Source organism: Thunnus thynnus, chromosome 18, assembly GCF_963924715.1.
Source record: "Thunnus thynnus chromosome 18, fThuThy2.1, whole genome shotgun sequence".
Taxonomy (NCBI): domain Eukaryota; kingdom Metazoa; phylum Chordata; class Actinopteri; order Scombriformes; family Scombridae; genus Thunnus; species Thunnus thynnus.
The window spans coordinates 22,043,617-22,067,893 of record NC_089534.1 but is presented as its reverse complement, the minus strand read 5'-3'; the positions used below and the strand labels follow the sequence as shown (position 1 = coordinate 22,067,893).

At 39.0% G+C, this 24,277-nt stretch overlaps 1 protein-coding gene across 6 annotated transcripts in view; it reads left to right on the top strand.

Moving 5' to 3' along the window:
* ptprk (protein tyrosine phosphatase receptor type K) overlaps positions 1–24,277 on the top strand; it is a 117,240-nt gene that overhangs the window by 44,615 nt on the left and 48,348 nt on the right. For all 6 annotated transcript variants that reach the window (XM_067573209.1, XM_067573208.1, XM_067573207.1 and 3 more), the window contains exons 3-9: positions 2,707–2,829; positions 9,718–9,878; positions 11,015–11,066; positions 11,169–11,227; positions 15,542–15,623; positions 17,195–17,310; positions 18,599–18,773. In XM_067573209.1, coding sequence (XP_067429310.1) covers positions 2,707–2,829; positions 9,718–9,878; positions 11,015–11,066; positions 11,169–11,227; positions 15,542–15,623; positions 17,195–17,310; positions 18,599–18,773 — 768 coding nt within the window. The remainder of the gene's footprint in view (positions 1–2,706; positions 2,830–9,717; positions 9,879–11,014; positions 11,067–11,168; positions 11,228–15,541; positions 15,624–17,194; positions 17,311–18,598; positions 18,774–24,277) is intronic.

Genomic DNA, 24,277 nt, shown 5'->3' with positions numbered 1-24,277 from the left:
TACATAGTGGTTGTCCATACAGGCATCAGAGAGATATAGAGGCAGACAGAGAGAGAGAGAGAGAGAGAGAGCGACAGAGCCCAGGCCAGACAGAGGGAGGAGAAAGAGGTGACCAGGTTAGCATTATGGGAGGGGAAAGAAGACAGAGACATGAGACATTTTGAGGTAGACAAAGAAATATGTGTTGATTTAAAACCGCTGGAGAGAGTAGAACTAAATTCATTATGCTGTTGCTTTTCCATCTAGTAGAAAAAATAATGACACAAAATTTATCAAAGCTAAGTGATGTGCATGTTTGTATCAACACCATATCAGTTTAAGTGTTTAAACGTTAAAATGCTGTGATTGCACTGATAATTTCTCACCTTTTATTGCATTCAAGAAAGCACTATATAGTCATTATATACTATGTAGAATTGCAAGAAATGCAATTTTCTGGGGGAGGACCCCCAGACCTCCTGCCAAGTTTATGTCCTCACCACTTTCCAAATCGAACCCTCACCCTTGGTCTGCGGGGTGAACGCTGTGTCTCCCTCCCACTCCTCCCTGGCACAGCTAGCCTCTCCCAGCCAGCTCTCATCTGCAGGCTGGGTCTCTCCTCCTCTCTGTTTCTCCTCTCTGACACAGCTACTCCCATCTCCAGACTCAGCTGTTTCTGTCAGAGGAATGCGTTATGTTAGGCTTTTATACAAGGTAATAACTGGATGCTAAAGTTAAAGCTAGGTGGGATTGTACTTTTTATTTTCCACTTCAGTATTTTTTTTTCCAAATACCTGGCCATAAAGTCCCTTGCACCTCTGCTATCATTTTCCTGTTTTTGTTTCTCTCTTCTTTTCTGAGCACCTGACTTTTGACGACCAGTATGTCAAGAAGATAAAAAATAACAAGCTTTTATGTGACTCACAAGTATTTTATAAAGTTTTCACAAATATGTATTTTTGACAGATTATTTAAAGGTTAGAGGGCCCTTTTGGGACAACTGACTGGATAAAGTATAGACATGTCATCTATGTAGTTTGGCATTCATGCTTGCTGCTCTTTTGTGACTTCCACTCTACAAGGTGCTGCAAGAAAATGCCATAATACCAACAAAGTTTCACAATTTACAACAAAGAAAGTGGGTCACCAGTCTTCAACATGTCAGCGTTGTCTCCAGTTTCCATTGTGTGCAGTTTTAATGTTCTTTACGTTTCGACCTTGTGGTTGAAACATTGGCTAAATAAAGTAATTTTGGCATCAGGACTTTAAGTGTAACACATAATTTTCTTTGCAAATTTAATGGGGCCAACATTTTCAGTTGTCAAATAAGTTGAACCAGGGGTTAAACTTGAGTGGGGAAATAAATCAATATAATAACTAGAGCTGAAATGATTAGTCAGTCAATAAAAAAGGTCAGGTTTGAACTGTTACAAGTTATCTGATGGCATTGTCTCGAGCTTGGGGATGTTCAATTCATTATCGTCTTGAGTTTGTTATTTTAATATTAATGTGGTCTCATTTCTAGGTCTTTAAGTAGGCATTCTGAGTTTTTTTGAGTGCTCTAGCTCGATAAAATGAATGCAGAATCATTCTTCTTGTTTGGTTGTTATTATTGAGATTATATTTTTCCTAAAGCACTGATAGGGATCCCCATATTATGTTGTTTTATCGACATTAAGGTATTTCTTTTAAAATAGCGTAGAATTTGAGTTTGTCAACATTACTCAGTCCTCATTTCCATCTTATTTTATATGTGAAAGATTTCTCTACTTATTTTTCACACAATGCATTGTGTCATGATATCTACTGTTATCTTTAAAACATAAAATATTATCTGTGATAGAGGATTTTATCCGTTTCCCACCACTACTTTGATCAATGTCAAGAAGGGTGCAGAGGACTCATGTGGGTGACAATTAACTACCAGAGACTTGAATCAGATGGCATTGTGGCTTTTCTTAGCCACATCTCTCCTAGCCATTTTATTAACACAAGCCGTGCATCACTGCTAGGTCAATGAATCAGATAGCTAGCAGTAGCCAGCATGCTATTCCTATCAGCAATATTGCCAGTACAAGCCACATATCATCGCAAGTTGATTGGTTTAGCTAGCCGCCAGGGACAAGTGGCGTCTCTCTGTATTAGAGCGACTTCCTGTTTAGGTGGGGCCGAAGGCGGCCAGCTCACACATGGTTGTCCCGAGGCTGTGGTGATGGGCTCAGATGATCAGCTGAAGGCCCTGATGGTTGAGTCAGAGGTGATCCTGACTGGCCTTGAGTGATGACTGTCGGAGCTTCGACTCCTGGTGGTTTATTAATGAGCTGAGACACACACACACACACACACACACACACACACACACACAGAAAAACAACATACAGAAAGGAATCAAAAGTTTTACTGGATACGACTGGAGAGGAATTCACTTTGCATTAAAAATGGTTCTAGTTATTCAGTCAATCCAGCATCCAACGTTTTCACCCCTTTTTAGACATGATCCTCTTTACATACATGTCATGGCAATGATACATGTTGGTCTCATATGTGAATAAGCATCCAGGTCACTTTTACACTTCCTTCATGTTATTAAGTGTCACTGTTCCTAAATGTCCTGTCATGTCTGAATTAACCCATAAGTGTCTGAATGACAAAAAGCTGTTACTCAAAGCTAGAAATGTGTGATTTTTTTTTAGGTGAACTAAATGTTATTGTGTTCCCTTGTTGCAGGAAGTTGCACGTTTGATGAGGGCTTCTCTCAGTGTGATTATCAACAAGATCCTTATGATGACTTTGACTGGACGCACATCAACACCCAGGAAGTGCCCTACGTATCCCCAGACCTGCCCCAAGGTGAGGCCTTACTTCCTGTGTCCTGTCTTTGTCATCTATCCACCAATATTTCCCTCACTTCGCAGTGGGGGAAAGTAGCTCAGTACATTTACTCACCTTTGGAAGTACTTAAAATGAGTATTTCCACTTTATGCTACTTTGTAGATCTTTCCTAGATTAAGAAATTAAAAACTACATATGATAAATATATAAATTACAATGTATTGTTTAGGATTAAATCAGTGGCTCCCAAACTTTTGACTTGTGGCCTCTTAAAGAAGCGGTGTCTAGTTGGGGCCTCTTGTCACGTCTCAGATGTCTATGAGTTCCAGCAGTTCCGCCAAAGAGACATTTCTCAGATGGTTTCATTTAAATAGGAGTTTGATGCCCAAAGAGATAACAGTATCCAATATATCACAATAAATCAGAATGCAAAGAGAGAGAAAAGTTTAAAAAAAAAAAAAAAAGAAGACCAATTCCTTCTTTCGTCTCTCATTAATCATCTCTCTACCCTCCAGATTCATCTTATGGCCTTTTGTAGGGGATCTGACCCATATGTTGGGAACCACTAGACTAAACTATTAACAATCTAATTATGTCATCTAATCATATATTACATATCAGTCACAAAATCACTGTTTTTGTGCATGAGTACTTTTATTTTATATACTTTATTTTACATTTTTCTGATAATACTTCTGTACTTTTACTTAGATATAAGTTTGAATGCAGGACATCTACTTGTAATGGAATGTTTTTATGCTGTTGTGTTGTTACTTTTACTTAAGTAAAGGATCTGAGTGCTCCGTGATCTGATCTGATCCACACCTCTGACCCCCTCTTCTCTCCTCTCCTCTCCTCCACACTCTTCTCCTCTTCACCTCTCTCCTCTCTTCTTCTCTCTTTTCTTCTCCTCTGCTCTCCTCTGCTCTCTCCTCATCTCCTCGCCTCTCCTCACTTCCCCTCTCCCCTGCTCTCCTCTTTAATCAGTTGTTTTTTTTTTTCTCCTCCATGATGATGATGAAGGGGAAATTAAATCTTTCTGCCTCAGGGCTGAGGGTCTAATTAACAGAATATGAGGTCATTAATCAACGGCAGGGAACAGGGAAGGTTGCCCACTTTATAATGTTAAAAGCAAAATGTTACGACAATAACCAACTATATGACGTTGAAATAGTAACAGATTTTACAAAACTAGAACAACAGAGTAAGAACGTTGACAAGTGTGTGAGCGCTGAAGCAAACCACAGTGAAGAAAACCATGTTACAGTAAATGTATATAATCTCCCCTCCTTTCCCTCGTGATGTCTCCTCTCCTCTCCTCCCCTCTCCTCTGCTATCCTCTCTCCTTTCCCCTCCTCTGTTGTGGAAGATGACTTCGTTACCATGACAATGTAATGCTGTTATTTATCTCTCATGCTTATCAACATGACAACCCAGCCTAGCTGACATTTAGAGAAAGGTTCAGTTCAACACCAGCTCTTCACAGTTTTCGCACAAGCACACTTTTCCTCTCAAAATGTGTGTGTACTTCTGTCTGGTGTATGTGGTTTTGCATATATTTAAGTACTGAGGGTGCCTTGCCCAATGGTACAGAGCCAAAATCTAGTGTTTTGCTGCTATTAATACCAGCAGAAGTGGTGTCACTATGCAGAGAGGGCAGAGTTGGCAGTTTGAAGAGGTTAAATACCTTGCCCAAGAGCGCAGAGGTAATTCCTTGAATTAGCATAGCATTAAAGTCTGTAGAAGCTGGTGGATTGAGCAGGGGCACAGGGATAGCAAAGCAGGTTAATGGTTTGGAGATGTTGGCTGCTAAAGGGGGGTTCAGAGCCTTGCCTAAAGGTACAGGAGCGTGAACTGACATTTGATGTGTTAATAATGCCAACAGGGTGTGTAACAGCAGTGCTGTGAATGGAAAACAAGGTTGCTAGAGGTTATTACAGATATAACACTTGGCTAGGTTTTGTATTTGGAAGGAGTAGAAGGATGGGCAAGAGGTTGAGTTGGTGGCTTAAATTCTTTGCCCAGGGACACATTGGTAAGGTCTATTATTAGAATTGTTGTTTTCTCAGGCAATCCCAGCCACCAGTAATTTAGAAGTACTCTGGTCTGGCTAGCTTCATTCTCCCTGAGGGCTCGGCATAAGAGCAATGGCACTAAATCTTTTTGACTTTTGACCACTGAAAGCAAAGGGATACCCACTCCTTTTGTGTAGGGCCAGTTGAAAGACCCCTGGGAGTGAGTTTAGTTTGCTGATTAATAGTTCAGAGGGTTATGTGTTATCAAAGGTATTGGCTCAGATGAAGGGGAGTCATCTAGGGACTTTACGCAGAATCGTTATAGAGTCATTGGGAAGTTCAGCTAACAATTATACTTTTGTTCCTTATAACCCGCATTGATTTGTCCCAGTTGCTAATCGCCATTTGTGCTTAAGGCAGTATTGAGTGTGCAGGGATGGTTTGGCAGTTTTTGTAATAGAGATAAAACTCTTCTATGTAATCTCTCTGGGGGTCGATGTTGGCACTAGCTGCCATGGCAGGGTCTAGATGCAACGCTGGCAACGTGCGTCGTGCCAGTTGAACATTCATGGGCTGGGGCTCTGTGGCTTAGTGGACTAAAGCAGATACTCTTGACTCAAATGTTGTCAGCCAGTGCCACTCTAAACCTATTTGGCACGCTATTCTCCTCATGTCTCTCTCTTTCCTCTTGTTTTCCACTAATAAGGGAAGAGGAAATAGGCTTTTACACTGCAGTAGAGCTGGTGCCTTGTCCACAGGATGTTTTAATAATGATTGAATAAATATTAATACAGCAGCACAAACTATGGCCTAAAAATTACCATAGAGTTTAATCAACACCTCTCTGACACAGTTTCAGTAAATCCCAATTATTTAATTTTTCCACATTCACCGGCGTAGTGTAAATTTGTACATGCTGACAAACGTGTAGCCTAATACAAGTGTGAAATAATGTAGTATAAAGAGAACTGCATGTGCATACATTTTGAATTATAGCTAACCCTTAAGACTAAACTTCACAATAGTAGTATTATTGACTGGTTGTTGCATTGGATTGCATTATACTTTAAAAGTGTTCATATTGTTGTGTGCTAAAAATGATAGACTAATTTGCTAACAAACTTTGGCCATGGTTCTTTTACAGAAAAGTTAAAACTTAAATTAGATCAGTAAAATGTATGTTGTAAATACTTCTCGTCTTTTAAAAAATAAATAAATACGATTCTTATGTGACCACTATCTAGTAAAGCAATGCTGGTAAAGTAAATGGTCTTGGTGGTACTAGTTGGGAGTTTTCTTTCTATATTTTGGAAGAGCTACATGTTTTGGTAGTGTTTCACTGTGGGGCATTAAATTCAAGAGTTTGTTAGCTATTTTGCATCCAATCTAAATTGGTGTTTAATACAAAATTCTGAAATCGCCCCATCAGCCGTTAACAGGAGGCTGTTATTGTTTTGCTACAGAATACAGTCCTCTGTCTACAACAGTGCTGTTGTTGTTATGTGACATATCTGGGTCTTAAGACTATTTTTAGTTTCATCGTTACATCGTGTCGTCATTCTATTAGCGGCCATTTTAAACTATGGCAGTTCAAAGACATCAGCCATTTTAGAAACTGGCAGACTTCAGGTGTCAGATGTTCTTGTCATCACAAGGTCTGCTTTCTTAGCATGAGTGTTGTATCAGTTTCTTGTACTGTCAGACTTTTATTACTTCATGTTCTGATGCTATTTTTGTCAGATTCTGTGTTGTTATTGTTGTGTTGCATACCTCTCTAGGTTGATATTGAAGCATTTGAATGATTTCTAGAATATTATTTAATATTTGTATTTTTTTCAGTAATTGTGCAGCAGGTAACACTATTACATGTTGCATATTGATGCCCCATAAATATTAACCAAATATTATTCACCTATTTTTACCTACACCTAATCCAGTTGTTGTTATAATTTTGCAGCAGGCAGCGATATGATTAGCTGAAGTGCTAAAGGTTATATTTTGCCACGTTGTGTGTGTTGTGACATATCTGGGTCTCTGACTGATAGATGTATTTTTATCTGGCACACCATCTTGGCAGCCATCTTAAAGGCACTTTCCTCATGTCACCATCTTAGCATCAATGCCAAAAAAGAAGGAATAGGAGTGACATCTATTGCATGTTCATTTTGGATGGATTTAGATTATAGTGCTTGAGAAAGAGAGAGAGAGAGAGAGAGAAAGAATGGTGCTGGCCTGGTCTGTTTCCGGCCTGTGTGGCTGTTGTCCAGTTTGAACGTAGTCATTTTGGGTCTCGATGCTGACATTCAGAACCAGGAGGGAGGATTATTGTAATACGTCAGTGGAAAGGGTAGAAGTATCTGTTTTTGTGTAAGTAAGAGCAGGGGTAGGCTGGTGATGAAAGAAAGAGAGCAGAAGAAAGATGAAGACAGAAGAAGGGCCAATCCAATAATTACCGTACAATGTATGTATGTGTGTGTGTGTGTGTGCGTGCGTGCGTGCGTGCGTGTGTGCGTGCGTGTGTGTGTGTGTGTGTGTGTGTGTGTGTGTGTGTGTGTGTGTGTGTGTGCGTGTGTGTGTGTGTGCGTGCACCACTTGAAAGCCTGTTATGTTTGGATCCATCCTGCAGAGAAAAGTGTTTTCTCACAGTAGATTAGCTAAACAATAACTGATAATCACCATTGTCATACAGCCCTTTGTATAGTCCTTATTATGTATTGTATAATATGCAAATAGAATTAACCAGTTAGGATAGAGTGCTGTGTTTAACTGTGTTGTGTTGTAGTGCTTTTCAATCTATTCTGTTCTATTCTATTTAGGGCTGCAATTAACAATGCAATTATTTCCATTATAGATTAATTATTATTATTATTTCAATGACTTGAATAATTGTTTACACTATAAATTGTCAGAAAATGCTGAAAAATATACACAAAAAAACACAGAAAAGCAGCAAATCCTCACATTTGAGGCTGGGATCAGCACATTTCCCATTTTAGCTTGACAAATGAATTGAACAATTAATAGATTATCAAAGTAGTTGATTACCTTATCAATTAGTTGACTAGTTTTATTTTGTTTTATTCTACTAATAGAATTAATTATTTGTAGAATAGATGGGCTACTTTCTCTCAATATTTGATACACTAATGTGAAATACTGAGATTAGACAGTGGACAGGAAAGGATCACATTTCATCATATTTCACGGCAGCAACATCTGGTTGAGGTCTGAGCTGATTACTAGAACATCTGGATGGGCCGAGTGGCTGTCCTGTCAGCACACGCAGATTATGTATTATTTCGAGCTCCATTTCCCGTTCAACTACTGTAGGTACCAGGCGTTTAACTAAATATGAAGTAGGCATTACAGAGTATGTGTATTCTTCACATCACGTTAACATAACAAGTCAAACTAATTTATATTTGAAATGAGCCGAGGAAGAAGGAACATGATGCAAACAAAATGAGTAAACCAGAAAAACATAGCCCAAAGGATAGATATGATAAATGCAACTAATCATGTGACACTGCAGGCTCGTTACAGGTGATGATGTATTGCAAACTGTGTGGAAAATTTGACTTATGTGGCAAAGGAACCTGTGTAGACTACAGCAATAAACAGCAGTAATTTTGATTTAGTTTATAGTATAATGGAAAAGAAGAGAGGAAATTGGAGGAATTTTAGGAGAGCATAAAATAATAAAGAAAGATGTAGAGGAGAGAGGACAAGAAGCTGGGGAAATTAAAAAAAATAAAACTGTATCTTCTTTTCTCTTCACTTTCCCATTTCCTGTGTTTATTTGTCGTTGGCTAGCTTATAAACAACCCCATAATCACAAAGGAGAAACAAATGACTTAACAGTGGGAACACGAGGTGTTTTATGTGTCTGGGTGGGGGGAGGGGGGGAGTTATTCTTGTATGGTAAGACCAAAAGGAATAAGAGGAGAGAGAAACAGAAGGGAGCGCAACATGCAGACATAAAGGGAGAGAATTATGCTCTTTCTGCTTGTTTTTTTTTTTCATGACAAGAAACCCACTGATTGAAAGTGTCTTAGTCAAAATGGAAAGGCCAAACAAAAGCGAGGAGGTACAGTAGAAAGCAGGGGAACAGGGGCTCTAGGTTTTTGGGGCCTGCACTAAATTAGATGACAGAAATCAGGTTGTTATAGGTTCAATTTGCAGAACCAACAATAGGTTTGTGTTTATGTGATGGCTGGACTCAAACTCACAATGTTTCATCATGTAGTAAACATAAACAATAGATGCACAAAAGAGAGGATATATAGAGAAGGTTAAGATAAACTGTTAATTTAAATTTAATGACCTGACAAGAGGTCTTAAACAATATTCAAAAGAAGCTGAGGATAAATAAAGGCAAGATGGAAGAACTATAAAGAAATATAGGAACTTAAAGGAAATGAAAACAATCTCATGTACGCTTTAGAGTAGTTCCACATCTCTTTTACACTTTCATTAAGTCACTACACTTTCCTAATTCTCAGAACTGCTGTCTTTCTTAGGTGTCCATGTCTTCAATGAGGATTATTTCTATGATACACAGTAGCAAATAGAGGTAGTTTGCTCATGTAGGTACATGTAACACAGGCTGTGGGCATACAGCCTGCGCTTTGGCAAGTCTAGTCATAACACTCACTGTGTAGATGCACTAACTACATCCTCAAAGGGAACTATTGCTAGTCTCATCAAGCAGAGAATTCATATCAGCATGTGGTGAACAAGCACATACAGCTGCCAACAAAAAGGAGCTGATGCATGAGTCTTGATTCAGGTCAGATTCACAAACATTGTGAATCACTTTTTTTGCTTTTTATACGTAATATTTCTTTTCAAACAATGGTAACACTCTCCTTGTCTCTGTTTCTGTGTCCAGGTTCCTACATGTATGTGGACGTCTCTCAGTATGATGTTGGGGAGAAGGCCAGGTTTCAGTTGCCAGTGATGAAGGAGAACGATACTCATTGTATTGACTTCAACTATCTTCTAACCAGCCCTGATGGCTCCAGCCCCGGCACCCTCAATGTCCTGGTGAAGGTACTGACAATCACTACATTGGAATAGAAGAAGATAGAAATAGAGTGATCAGTTTTTCATGGTGATCTGGTTGTTCTGGTTCCATTGACATGATTTTAACATTCCTGTTTGTCAGGTGGACATTTATACTTTTACACTGATAAATCATTTCCTTGTAAATATTGAGACATTAGCATTAATACTGAAAACAAAGAAGACCATCTGCAGACCTTTACTGGCCATTACAAAGTAAAGGTTTGGTTTCATTTCATGGACTGACAACCCAACAAACAAAGCTGCTTTACTACAAAACACAGTATTTCTAGTGCTGAGTTTAAGTTTTCTATTTGTCATGTTGGCAGATGGTGAACAGCCTCTTCTGTGAAAAAATTGTAAAGTAAACAGGATTTATGGGAAATGTGGTCTTTGGTTTGTGAAACACTACCACAAGTAATACAACGAACACAAGATGGAGGCTGCCCTAACCAAAGTTGTGTCATATAGCAGTCAATACTAATTTCAATAAAACACTGAACTTCAATTCAAAAAATCTATTATGCACTTTTAACACAATGAGAAAGCGTCTTTGTGTTAGGATGATAATGTAAGATTATTTTATTGGACATATATCAAATTGTGCAGCAAAAGACTGCATTTCATGATGCAATAATCTACACTTCATCCTTTCCATTTGAGCAGTTCCCATAACTCTTCTCATCCCCCTCTTCTCTTCTAAGGTTTCTTACAATTTGTGGAAGTTGTTAGAAAACACATTTGCCAGTAAATGTTAACAGAAGATTGACCTTTTTTACCATTCCCTGCTCCTCTGGGCAGAAGAAAAGCATTATGAGTAAAAAGACTGCCCTTCAATGTAATAACCCAAACCCATATTTCTGCAATTCTCCTCTGCTTTTTGAGCAAAAGAGTAGCTGACCCTGACCTCAGAGTTCTGTGTTATCAGGGACATGCAAGAAAACATTACCTACAGGGTCTTAAAATGTATTCAATTATTATTATTTTTCTTAATTGAATACATCTCAGTATAATGGAACAGATGCCTCTATGAGTTAGTCTTGAGTTGCAGTGGATTATGTTTTTAGGTTAATTTTTGTGTGAAATATTTTGTGACTGATATATGTGTTTTGTGTCATCTCTAGGTTAACAAGGGACCTTTGGCCAACCCTATATGGAACATAACATCCTACACTGGTAAAGACTGAATCAGAGCACCGCTCAAATTCTCATTTGATAACTTCTTCTGACACTGATGTGATTTTATTCACCTTTGTTGACTCTAATGTTGTTTTCCAGGTAAAGACTGGCTGAGAGCCGAACTCGCCGTTTCCACCTTTTGGCCCAATGAATATCAGGTAACTCCCTAAATTACAACCAACGGCTGATTTTACGCATGATTCCTTTAACATGTACATATTTCTTTTTTTTTTTCCAGTTGCGTACATGTGAATACACAAACACCACACACACCCACAAATACAAACACATGCACATGCTGTGAGGCAGGCAGCTGATTTATTTGTGTTGACTGAGGCTCAGGAGGTGACGATTAGGCTAGAAAGACGCTGAGAAAGGCGAGGTCGGTGCGTGTGTGTGTATGTGCACGTGTGTTTGCATGCGCGAGGGTGCGTTACCATGCTGGACACTGACATTGTTGTCACTGCTGTTGTGTCTGGTATTTGTTTTAAATGAACACCTCTCTGACACAGTCTGAACACTTTAAGATTCATAGAGGTAGAGTTTATTGACTATTATTGAGGTAGATTGCATTATACTGAACATGTCCTTTCTTAATTAATGATTGTAGATATCACAGTCAGTCAACATAGTCTGTGCATGTGTATATTTGTTGGGGGTGTTGACAGATGTGTGCATGTGGCGGGTTAGCTTGTCTCTGAATGTCCTCGCAGGCATACACACACACTGATCATGTTAACACACACAGCCTGGGGACCCTCAGATATTACTGTAAGGCAAAGTGTGAAAGCATCCTCCAAATGGCCCATCTGGAGCCCAGTCCCCCTCAGTGACTACATGGAGTAGATTGTCAGCATGAAACTCGTGTGTCAACATGTTTTAATTGAACATAATCATCCTGGTTTGCTGAGGCTTATGTAGGTTTTTCAGGCTATGAAACAGGTTATTGGATTTGACGTTATGAAACTATTTTTTTCATGTTCTAACATGTTTCTGTGTTGGAGCTTTCTCTTGAGCCGTAATGAGAGTGGTTTCACCAGGGGAAGACTATACACACAGAGATACATGTAGGCACACACACACTTACACAGATGTGCACACAAATGCACACAGACCCATGCAGCACTATTTACGTAGATCTTATAATTATAGTTTTCATCTGTATTTCTCCTTTATTTAAGAAAGAAAGCCTCCTTTCTCTCGATGAGTGAGTTCCTGACTGGATATACAATCCTAAACAATTTCAGATTTTAGTTTTGATTTTAAGGATTTGCACTAGTAAGTTGTATTTGCTTTCCATCACTATTAAACATTCTCCTGCTGTTTTTGCCTGTTTACCATATACAAAATTATCATTGAGGGCCATTGAGGTCATAACCCAAGCAGGGACACAAATAATAATTGAGTTGAATAACAGTGTTTTTAGAGCCGTCACAGCAGGTGTCTGACATTTCTCAACCTATTTTTTCATCATTTTAATGGGGTGTTGTGCTATACCTGTTTGACACAGTTTTCAGTTTTTTGTGATGATTCAAACTATAAAATGAAGTGGAAAAAACACCTACTCCTTGCAGATTTGTGCATTTTTGATTCACTACCCATACATGCATACATCAGAGTGATATATGTGATTAGTTGACAAGAGGATGTACGCTATCACCCAACCCTCCTCTGGAGTTATGATATGTCAGTCTTCAGCCTTCAGCGTTTCAGAGTTGCTTTGCCCATGTGAGAACCTGTAAACACAAGCTATCAGTAATCCTGCCTCACACTGATGAAACCAGTCAGTGAGTGTTTGACACCTGCAGGACCGACATACTATCTCCTCAAAGCTGACCACCAGCAGATATATGAATGATAGAATGCAGGTCGCTTATGAGTAAATTCAATAAACGAACAGCAAAAATGAGCGCTAATGGTGTCCATGCTGCTGTGAACCCAGGCTTTGTTGAAACCCACTTGAAATATATGGTCAGCAACACAGCTGTGCACTTGAATTGACTGCTGAGAGACGTGACTTATTCACAACATTTGTCTTAAGATTTTACTGGAGACTTGAAAGCAAAAAAAAGCAAAAACAGAAAGCATTTAAATCTTTATGTTTTGAACCACTAAAGTCCCAGAACAATAAAAATGAATAAAAAAGCAAGCGACGGGCAGACCTTGCGTAGCCACACTAGGGCTGTCATTTTCTCAAAAAAAAAAAGTTTGAACAATATTAACAATGAATATTTATTTTACCTGACTTGCTCTCAGCTGTGTACAGAGCACAAACTGACTTGCAGTTTGTTTATAAAGAGCTGTGACTTGGACTTTCCCTCAAGGACTTGAGACTTGATTTGACAGCACATAAGACTTGACTTGGACTTGTCTCAGCTGACTTGAAACTTAACTTAAAAACAGCTCTGGTTATTTTTAGTGAAGTTAATAGTTTTGACAAAAAGTGTATTTTTCAAAAATAGGAAATGTATAGATTTGCATTATGTCATTAGGTCACATTATGGCCACCAAAACAAACATGGTTATAGTTACAAGCAATAAGACTAGGGAGGCAGGTAGACAGGCAGGCCGGTCGTCAGACAGACAGAGATGAAGGTATTAAAAGTCAGCTGATGTCTTTCTGCTGTGCTCCGCAGTGAGCTATGAGTGAAAGATGATAGGAGAGAGAGACAAGATAGATTGGTAGGGGAGGGAGACAGAGAGTGGGAGAGTGTGACAAGCAGGGCATGATAAGCTATGGGTAAACAGTTCATGGCAGATTTCCTTTTACAGGTGATGAATGACAACAACTGCTCACCCCCTTGCTCTCTTTCTCCCTCTGTCTCTCTGTGTGATAGCTACCTCCTTTCCTCTGTTCATTACAGTGCTCCTCTCTGAGTAAACACTGTTAGAAAACAGAGATGGCAAGCGAGAAACAGAGAGGGAGAAGTTTGGGGAAGAGCAATGGTTAGAAAGAGGGTTGATGAAAGAAGAAATATATAGTGGAGAGAGTAGGAGGGCTAATGGGTGGACAAGGGGGAGGGGTGAAGAAGAGCTAGATGAGGATGAGGAGAATTGTCTTTATTAACATCCCAAGTTGATGAACTGAGATGGATGTAAATGGAAGCATCTGTTGAATGCAGTATTAACAACCTACTGGAAATATGCCATTTAGGGCAACCCTATCGCCAGATAAGAACATGGATATTGGAAAACTCTGCAAAACTGTTTATTTTTACGTACAATCTCAATGTTTTCAAAATTCTTGCCCATTACAAAATTATGGTTCTGGCAAATAAGCTGAAGGTATGGTTAGGATTAGACAAATGAAACATGTTAGGGTTAAGGAAAGATCTGGGTTACAGTTATTAAGTAGGCAAACATTAATTGCAGGGCCGTGAAGAGACGTGAACTCTGGTCTCGATTTCCACACCTTACTGTCAGCTTTGCTACATATAGGACTTTCTGAATTGGCACTGGCATCATACATAAGCCGTGATGCGCAGATGAATCCAATATAGGCGTCAAGTGACACTAGTTATGTGCTGTTATTTTTGTCATTTTCAAACTTTGAATGACCTTCTCAGCAGTCATAACTTGTCTCTAAGATGTCAGTATACCACTTATAGAGGGCTCACTGGTTCTACAATATGGCTGCATAAATCTAGATGTAGAAAAATTAGTCAAGAGAAGAATGAAATGAAAGCAGATACAGGGAAAGAGGGGGATGGAAGGGGGATGAAAAACAAGTAGGTGAGCTCTAAACCTCCGTTCTCTACCTTACCGCAGTGGTTTTCATTACTTATTATCATTTCTCTGGCAGCCATTTTATGTGTACCAAAGGAGATTACTATGATCCAACAGGAAGTATCTAATTTATCCTTTCTGGCTTGTTGGCCAGAATGTATAAATCCAGCAGCAGTCAGGATGGCAGCTTTGTATTTATCCAGTTTCATGCACATCACCGGCGCCTGTCACTGACTTTCTATTTATCCTGTGACAATTTAGATTGGATCCGTCACTTTGACAGCAAATTTAAATGGCAATACTTTTACTTTGTAGCTTCCAGTGTACCCAGAATATATGTAAAGTTCAGGTTACATGCACCCTTTGTGATTTGTTAACAATACTAAGGAGGGTTGATGATTTGGTAACAGTGCCATAGGCTTTGTGATTTGCGAGCAGAGCATTTGTGTGTTATGTAATTCCATTTTTCTCCTAGGAACAGCATGAAGGGTTTGTTTTGTTGTATTTTGTGTTTTTTACATTTTAAATATGCTCGACTGTGCAATTTACAGGCTAATGGGAGGTCAAAAATTACTTTATATTGGCATTTTCTGCCTGATGAACCTTTTAATTGAATAAGCCTTGTTTTAAAAATATTCTTCACTCAAAAAGACATTTCAATAAATGAAACAAAGCAAATAGCAAACAGATTCTATGTATTAATAATGAAGAAAATAATAGCTAAATATCCTCTCTCTTTTTCTCAGGTCATATTTGAAGCAGAGGTTTCGGACAGCAAAGCCGGTTTCATCGCCATAGATGACATTCAGGTGCTCAGCTACCCATGCGGTGAGTCATTAGCATGCCAGCAATTAGTCCTAGTTCGCTGAGTAGACGCTGATAGCTTTGGCCACTAATTAGACTGTACCTGGGATGGTTTCTGTTGCAGTCGAATGGGTAGATAAGTGGGAAGGTGACACAGAAGAGGAGGGATGCATCGAAAGGAGAAAGACAAGACCTAGAGGAAAAATGGGAGAAATAAAAAGGGAGAGAGAGAGAGAGAGAGAGATTGTGAGAAGGAGAAAAGGAGAGAAAGAGGGAATAGGAGAGAGTGAAGCGGGAAATGAGACAGTATTAGGGCAATCATGGAGAGAGAAGATTCTGACCACTCAGCACTTTCTCTCTCTCTCTCTCTCTCTCTCTCTTTAACCCACATGCGCGCACACACACACACACACACACACACACACACACACACACACACATACACACAGTGAACAGTAGCTGTCTTGTCTAGCACTGACAGGAAAGAGATGAGGGAGATGAGGGCTGCGATCCATTTTAAATTCTTGCTATGTTTCAAGGCCCCCTCTCTCCTTCGCTTCAGTGTTTCCTTATTGCTAGAGGCCTCAACATAACATAGATGTGAGAGTTTATCTAAAGTCACAGGCAGGCTCCTGGTGGGTCCCCAAGTCGGAAAGGAAGCAATTACAACTCCCTTTTGTCATCTGTCTAGTAGCAGCACTGAAATCTTTGAGGACAATCTGACTCCTAATAGGTTCTATTGATTATAAGTCATAAAAATAAACTGTCTTGAACCTTCCCCATGTACCGTTTGTGAGGTCCTGGTATCCCTGTTGTACCTGTCTATGTCAGAAATTGTCGATATGTCCCTGAAAGATATTCCTGGACATTAATTTTGTCGATAATGGGACCTGGAATCTGATGGAATGTAAAAAGAAGAGGCCCGGTCTTTTAAAGGCAGAGGAGCAGGACTCTTAATAGGAAGGAGCAAGTATTTGAAAAGGAATTAGTACTTAGTCTTCACAGTGGAAGCATTCATTCTCACAGCTGCATTTCTGGACACACAGGTTTGTGTGTGTTTGCCCGTTTGCATGAATGCATGCGTACGAGCTGGTGTGTGTGTGTGTGTGTGTGAGTATGTGTGTTTCCCTTCACCATAGTAGCTGCTATCTATGATTGCAATCACCTCCCCAGAATAAAAATGTCATAGCCAAACTGCATCTTCAGGGTCGAAAAGGCTTATTTCATATCTTGGCACAGTAGTTAAGAATTGGAAGCTATGCATATTATACCGGATGTGACACTGATGTTGCCTCCCAGTGGCAATGCAGTACTGGGCTTTGGTTTCATCTGACTCCTCTAAAATCTAATCGCAGTAATAACGAACATAGTCCTTAGGGTGACAAAATGTCCTGAAATGTATACACTATGATAACATGATCTGTTTATATCCGTGACTCCCTCTGGCTCTGTCACCCTATTTCCACTTGTAACAGCTGAATAAAATGAAACCAAAAAACACTGTAAAGCACAGATGCATGTAATTTAGCTGTAAACTCTATACGAGTGGCATATTGTTCTAATTTCCTTCATTTGTTTGACCTAATTTCCTTTAGATAAATCCCCTCATTTCCTGCGTCTTGGAGACGTGGAGGTGAACGCTGGGCAAAACGCCACATTTCAGTGTATCGCCACAGGACGAGATACATCAAGCAATAAACTCTGGCTACAGGTACAGCTATGCACATGCATGTACACACACACACACGCACACACACACACACACACAAACCATGGTTGCTATATGATGAACAAGAAAGCATAACAACTAGAGCTGCAATGATAAGTTGATTATTGATATCCTGCCTGATTAATAGTTTTGAGTCATTTTTAAGGAGAAAATTTTCAAACTCTCTGATTGCAGCTTCTCAAATGTGAATATTTTAGGGTTTCTTTAGTCCTCTATGACAGTAAACTGAATATCTTGGGGTTGTGGACAAAACATTTAAGGATGTCATCTTGGGCTTTTGGAAACAGTGATTGACATTTTTCTCATTTTGACATTTTATAGACCAAACAACTAATCAATTAATTGAAACAATAATCGACAGGTTAATCGGTGTGTATTTAACAGTATTACTGTCTAACTGTATTTAAAGCTTGGTTTACCCAAATTGCAAAACCACACATGTATTTTCCTATTTACCACTATTGGTTTACAGCTTATACAGTATGTGTCTCTGATATACCTGCCTCCTGAAAGAAATTTAATTCACAGCACGGAAAATGACCTTTGCAAAATTGGAACAGCAGCTTACATCTTAGTGGTTAATCAATTACTGCAGATAATCTACAAAAAACACTGTGAACAGTTTTCACTAGACTACTCTCTGCCAAAGAAATAGTCCTTTAAATATTTGACAATTGTTTTAAATTTAAATGTTGTAAATCTTCAATGCTATGAAAACCACAAACTAAAGTCCATTTACTCCCGCTAAAGAAATCCCAAAACCTAGACAGAACTATCTGCATGCATGGACACCACTGATGCTAAGTTGGAAAATATATTTTGCTGGTTTGGATGAACAGACTCTTTATTATGAGAATCTTAACTGTTGGGGTTGGGCTATTTTAACTTTATGGCAGGGAAATGCAAATTAAAATTAGACAGTCTCTCTCAAAAAGTTGAATTATGTGCAAATATATACACTGCACTACACCCTCAGGACTGGTATGTCCAATAATAAAGTGTCATCCACAAACACACACACACACACACACACAGAAGCCACTCCAAGCCATTCATCCTAGCAGCTAACATAATAGCTGCCGATTTCATTATGGCTCTATTGTAGTCATGACCTTCAGACCTGCTGTCAGTGAGGCAGAGGTGCTGTGAGTGTGTGTGCTTGTGGGCGTGTGTGGTCCATTGTGGCTTGTGACCTTGAGCAAGGCAGTTGACTCTCCACCGGTCTCTGCAGCACCTGATCTGTCTGTGTGTTTGTCTGTTTATGCATCAGAGGAGAAATGGAGAAGATATTCCCGTGGCTCAGACGAAAAACATCAACCACAGACGATTCGCCGCCTCCTTCCACCTCAAAGAAGTCACTAATCAGGACCAAGATCTATACCGCTGCGTCACCCAATCAGAGCGTGGCTCCGGGGTGTCTAACTTTGCAGGTCTTATCGTCAGAGGTGAGGATTTTTAAAAATATATTTCTGGGGTTACTTGATTGATTTGCTGTCTGCTCTGTAATACTTTGTATGCTCTTTCCTGTTTTCTTCTCCAATTTAATATTTAATATCTTTGCTTTTTGGAGACTTTTTTTTCTGCTTTAGTAGATAGTTCTTAGTGGAAGGGTTACAATGTATTTTTTTATTACTGTGTATTCTAAAATAACACTTTAGCTTCTTAGATTACATGCAAGGACAAGCAAGACAGAGATTAGATGTATGCTTTACTGTTTGTGCATTCACACAGTATTTCACTTTCACTTTTAATGTTACAAGAGAAAAGGGTGAAAGGATAAGGCCCAACCAATATGTTTGTCAAAGGTAACGCCATCTCTGATACAAGTATGGCTGGGGTTGCTGTTGTTTAAATTTCACCAAATCCAACAAAGAGACAAAGACCAAGACAGAGCTGCTAACGTTAGCCTAAACTCTGATATAGTAACATCTACAGTGGATGCTCAATTTGGAACACGGCTTTTTTAAACGGCACATGTAACCCCACAAAATGTAGTTGGCTAATGAAATGCTCCTGTGCTTCGGAAGTAATGCTGGGTTAGGTTGTTGTAGACTTTAAGATAGTTAGGCAGACATGCTAACGTTTGCAGCTTATGTTATAGCAGACAGACAAACTGTTTAATCTGGTCCTTACACTTTTGCTCTCATGCTTTTGGTTTGGGAAAGGCTAAAAAAAAAAAACCAACACCCTCCAAACTCTAACCACAACCCTAACCACACCACTTCAACATAGGGTTGCCAACTTCCTGAGATGGAAATAGAGAACTGTGGACCTATAACAAATATTTGATCATTGCATAATGCTCATTTTGCCCAAAACAACATGTCTTACACCTGCATTAACCTTCAGTAGTAGACTTATCTAAACATATAACCTAAAAATGCAAACACACTTTGTGAGAAGTCCTATCCATACCGCACATAATCATGTCAAGGAAACTGCAATGGCTTCAGCCTTTTACCAGACCAATTCTGGCTCTTTAAAGAGTAGTAAGCAAATGAAATGACAGCAATAAAATGTGTCCCAGCCATGCAGCTAAATTTTGGTCTAAATGCACACACTCAGCTGGACTGTGCTGGATTTGAAATGCCCACATAGCTGTGATGCTTACAGCTCTGCATGTCAACAATTAAACATTATTTTTAGATAGTCAGCACAACATGCGCAATTGCCCACATATTTAACTATGGGACTCATAGGTCTGCACTCCAAAGAATTTCTGTACTGCAATCATCTATCAAGATGATCTTGAAGAGGGCCTGAGGGCCGAAACGTCATCTAAATAAAAGAGAAATGCATGTGGAGCCAGAGTGTGGCACTTTCTGACTACTCTCAAAATGTAAGTCACTAACACAATATACACTAATGAGGAGAGTTTGTGTCTAAGTAGATGTGAGTATGGCAGCCTTGTGTTTATATGTGTGTGGGTGTGTGTGTGCACATGCTCTGTGTGTGTGGATGCTTGTGTGGGTGTGAACCATCTGCATGAGTGTGTCTGTGTGTGTGTGTGTGTGTGTGTGTGTGTGTGTGTGTGTGTGAATGGAAACAGTGTGTGCTCCAGCTGTCATGTGCAGCTGACATGTGGTTAATAAGGTGTCACCAATGTGTGTTTGAGACGGGATGCTTTATTCATTCACATCCAATAGCTTACATATTCAATTCATCTCCTAGAGAGAGACAGAGGAGGAGGGCAGAAAGAGAGAAAGAAGGTAAAGGCGAAAGAGATTCAGAAAGAATGATATGGGAGTGACAGAAAGGAGGAGGGAGAAATGTGAGACAGAGACGGGTAAGCAAAGAAAGATGTGGAGATGGTGAAGAAAAGTAAGTAAATGTAAATAGTCAGCTCATTATCCCAAGAATATCCATATCAGAATCAGGAATACGTCTGAATATGTAAAGCCGAGCAGAGTCATGTTTATTATTCTGCATAAGAGATGGCAGAGGAGAAAGAAATGAGAAATCAAAGCAGAAGCGAGCACCGTGAATATGAATATTAGCCGGCGTGGCTCAGTTAATGGAGCTTTTACACTGTCCAGTTTGAGGGTCCAAAGTCTGCGTGTCATTCAGTGGCTTAAGCAAGACACTGTCACTGCCAAGTTAAGGGTTACAATTCCCACTGGGAATGAAAAGGTTTGGTTCCTCTTTGGTCAAGAAAATCTGGCAGTTTTGAATACAGACTGTTTCTGCAGGACCTTGCTGATTAAGTAAGAATACATAAGTGGCTAATGTTTATTTATCATGAACATCTTTTTTGAATATGAGAAGGCAAAGAGGAGCGGGATGAGGAATCCTCACAGCAGGAGACATGTGTCTAACCATGAATAGGACCAATCTACATATATGAAAATAGATTCAGGTTCAGTAAGACACATTGAGCGCAGTGTGTTTCATAGCCAGGCGTAAGCTTGAAAACCAGTCACTTTCACAATCTGTGAAAAGATGCTTTTGGAGCTCTGAGGGATATTGTCGATTATGAATATTGATCCAGAGCCTGGATGTTAAAAAGATATCACAATAAAAGAATGAGGACTGCATGTATGAATGTGGAAGGAGAGCAGCCTCATGTTTATTTATTAGAAATATCAGATGGGACATGAAAGCCAGAGAGAAATCAAAGAAACAGGGAATATGTTTATTTCACTTCTTGAAAAGTACGCGCTTGTTGGAGATTTTAAGGTTCTGGCAGGACATTGACAACCATGAGTTAAGCTGCATTACTAATACTTAAACTCTGAATATTTCATTTTAATAATTATTTATTGTGAAATTGAGAGGGTAAAAAGAGTGAGGGATAGGATGTTACTGGTCGAAATCTTGTGTCTGGTAGGAATATGATTAACAGTAAAAATGGAAGAAAAAAAAATCACAGGAGTGCACCCAGATATGACTCGTATACATTAAAAATGTTTGGCAGTAGGACAGTAACCCAGGTTTCATTTTCAAAGCCTGAGAAGTGGTCCTGGGTGATGTGAGATTGCCTCGAAGCAGATACTCACAGGCCTAGTCTATTGATATTTATAACATGTAGATGACAGATACGCCATTATCTGCTCCCTCTCTGTGTGCTGGGGCTGTCAAGATCAGAAAGAAGCACATTTTATAGAGACAGAGGTGCATCATGGGAGTATGAGAGGTGTGACATGGGATTCCCAGATCACTCTAGTATATGGTTTTCTCTCCTCCATGAGCAGAAATCTGAAAATAAAGAAATATTTAGTTTATCAAGTAATCTGTTGATTATTTTTATAATTATTTGTCAATTATTCATTTAGTTTAGAACAAGGTCACATCTTCAAATTGCTTATTTTGTCAAAAAAACAGTCTAAAGATATTAAATAAGGCTGCAACTAACACTTATTTTCATTACTGGTTAATCCTAATTTCCTCGAGTAAAATTTTGTCCCTGAAATGTCAGAAAATAGTGAAAAATGTCCATCACACTATTGCAGACCACAAAATGAAGTCTTGTTTTGTCCAACAAGCAGTTCCAAAATCCAAAGATATTCTGTTAATTATCATACTAAACTAAGAAAGCCAGCTTACAATACATTTACTTGTGAAAGAATGGAATTATTTCATTTTTGGCATTTTTAGTTAAAAAATGCCTTGAACAATTAATGGGCTATAAAAATAGTTGACTAATCAATAAAGCAACTTTGTTTCAGCCATAGTTATCAATTTACAATCATATAAAACCAAGAAAATCAGATGCTCACATTGGAGAAGCTGGAACTAGCTGGTGGGTTTCTTTTCCCTCAATAAATAACTAGCAATTAAACAATAATCAAAATTGTTACAATTGTTGTAATAATAGTTGTTATAATAATTAAGAGGCTAATTGTTTCAGTATTGCTAATTATAGTTCCAATGTTTCCAATACATTTGCCAATACAATACTCAATCCAGTACTAAGACCAAAAAGCTAGTGTTTTTATAGGCAACCTCTTGCTTTACCAAAGGAATCCAAAGTTCTCAAATATTAAATGTTGTCTTAACACAAGCAACCATACAAGAACTTTGACTAAATAAAACAGTGTAAAGTTGGCAAACTTTTGAAAGAACTACCTGATTGAAGAAAAGTGAACCAGATTATGATTCTGAGCAGCTTCTGGTACTCCACAGTTTTCAATATTCAATGCTACGAGAGACATTTCTGTCTGTATTTAAAAAGTACTGAGGTTCGCCCTCACAAGTTTTACTGTTGACAGTATAATACTGTATAATACAGTATATAACAGAATATAATAGCTTTGTTTGTGTGTATGTGTGAGAGATAAAGAGATATGGAAGAGTCTGACTGTATTTGAGTATGTGTATGTGTGTTTGTCACTAGTGGTTTGGTCAGAGCCTAGCTCTAATAAAGCCTTGCCCTCTGGTTCCTACGGTGACAGAGTGCATCATCATGCCAGCTCGTATCACACACACACACACACACACACACACACACACACACACACACACACACACACACACACACACACACACACACACACACAAACACACATGCAAACATCGCCATGCCAGCTTGCATTACACACAACCCATGGCCTAAAAAGCTCTTGCAATATTACTGTCACACACATGCGTGCACACACACACACACAAACACACACACACACACGCACACACGTATCAGACTCATGAAGATGCACAACTGACTTGAAGTCATAAAACTGTTTTAAACCTGTAATGGTCCACTAGCAAAATGTCCTTTTCTCCCTTTCAACGTAAAACACACACACACACACACACACACACACACACACACACACACACAGTATTAGTGACAGGTGGAGCTTCAGGCATTATGGAACTATAGAAAACCTACTACCACTGTTGGCTGTCGATACGAGTGAAACACACACACACACTCACACACACACTCCTCTCTTGTTCTGGAGGTCAGATGTCCTCCAGTGAGTTCCATAGTGATGTCAGCAGTGGGTTGTGAAAGCTAAACTTTATTGACAAGGTTGCTGACGATGGACAACAAAGAAGAACATGCCTAGTGGGCGCCAGTTACCAACAAAATATCTGTCTGTCCCCCTTTCTTTCTTTCTTTCTTACTTTCTTTCTTTCTTTCTTTCTTTGTCTTTCTTTTATGTCTTTCTTTCTGCCTAGCTTTCTGTCTTTCTGTTTGTCTGTGTTTATCTACTGCATCATAAATCTTTAAATCAGAGAATCTACCAAACGCTCTACCAGTGCATCAGGAGTTTTTTATTAATTATATCATATAAGAAAGTGAATGACATTGAAAACCAATAATCACGCAGACAGCTTTGGGTCAGAACTGACACACACATTTGAAGTTTTTCCAATGTTTATTTGTTTTGTTATTATCATTTACATTTGACCCAAAAAATGAAAAATGATAAGAGGGTTCACACGATTAATAATAAAACAGATGGTGACAACAAACCCGTCGCAAAACAACACCATTGATGATTTG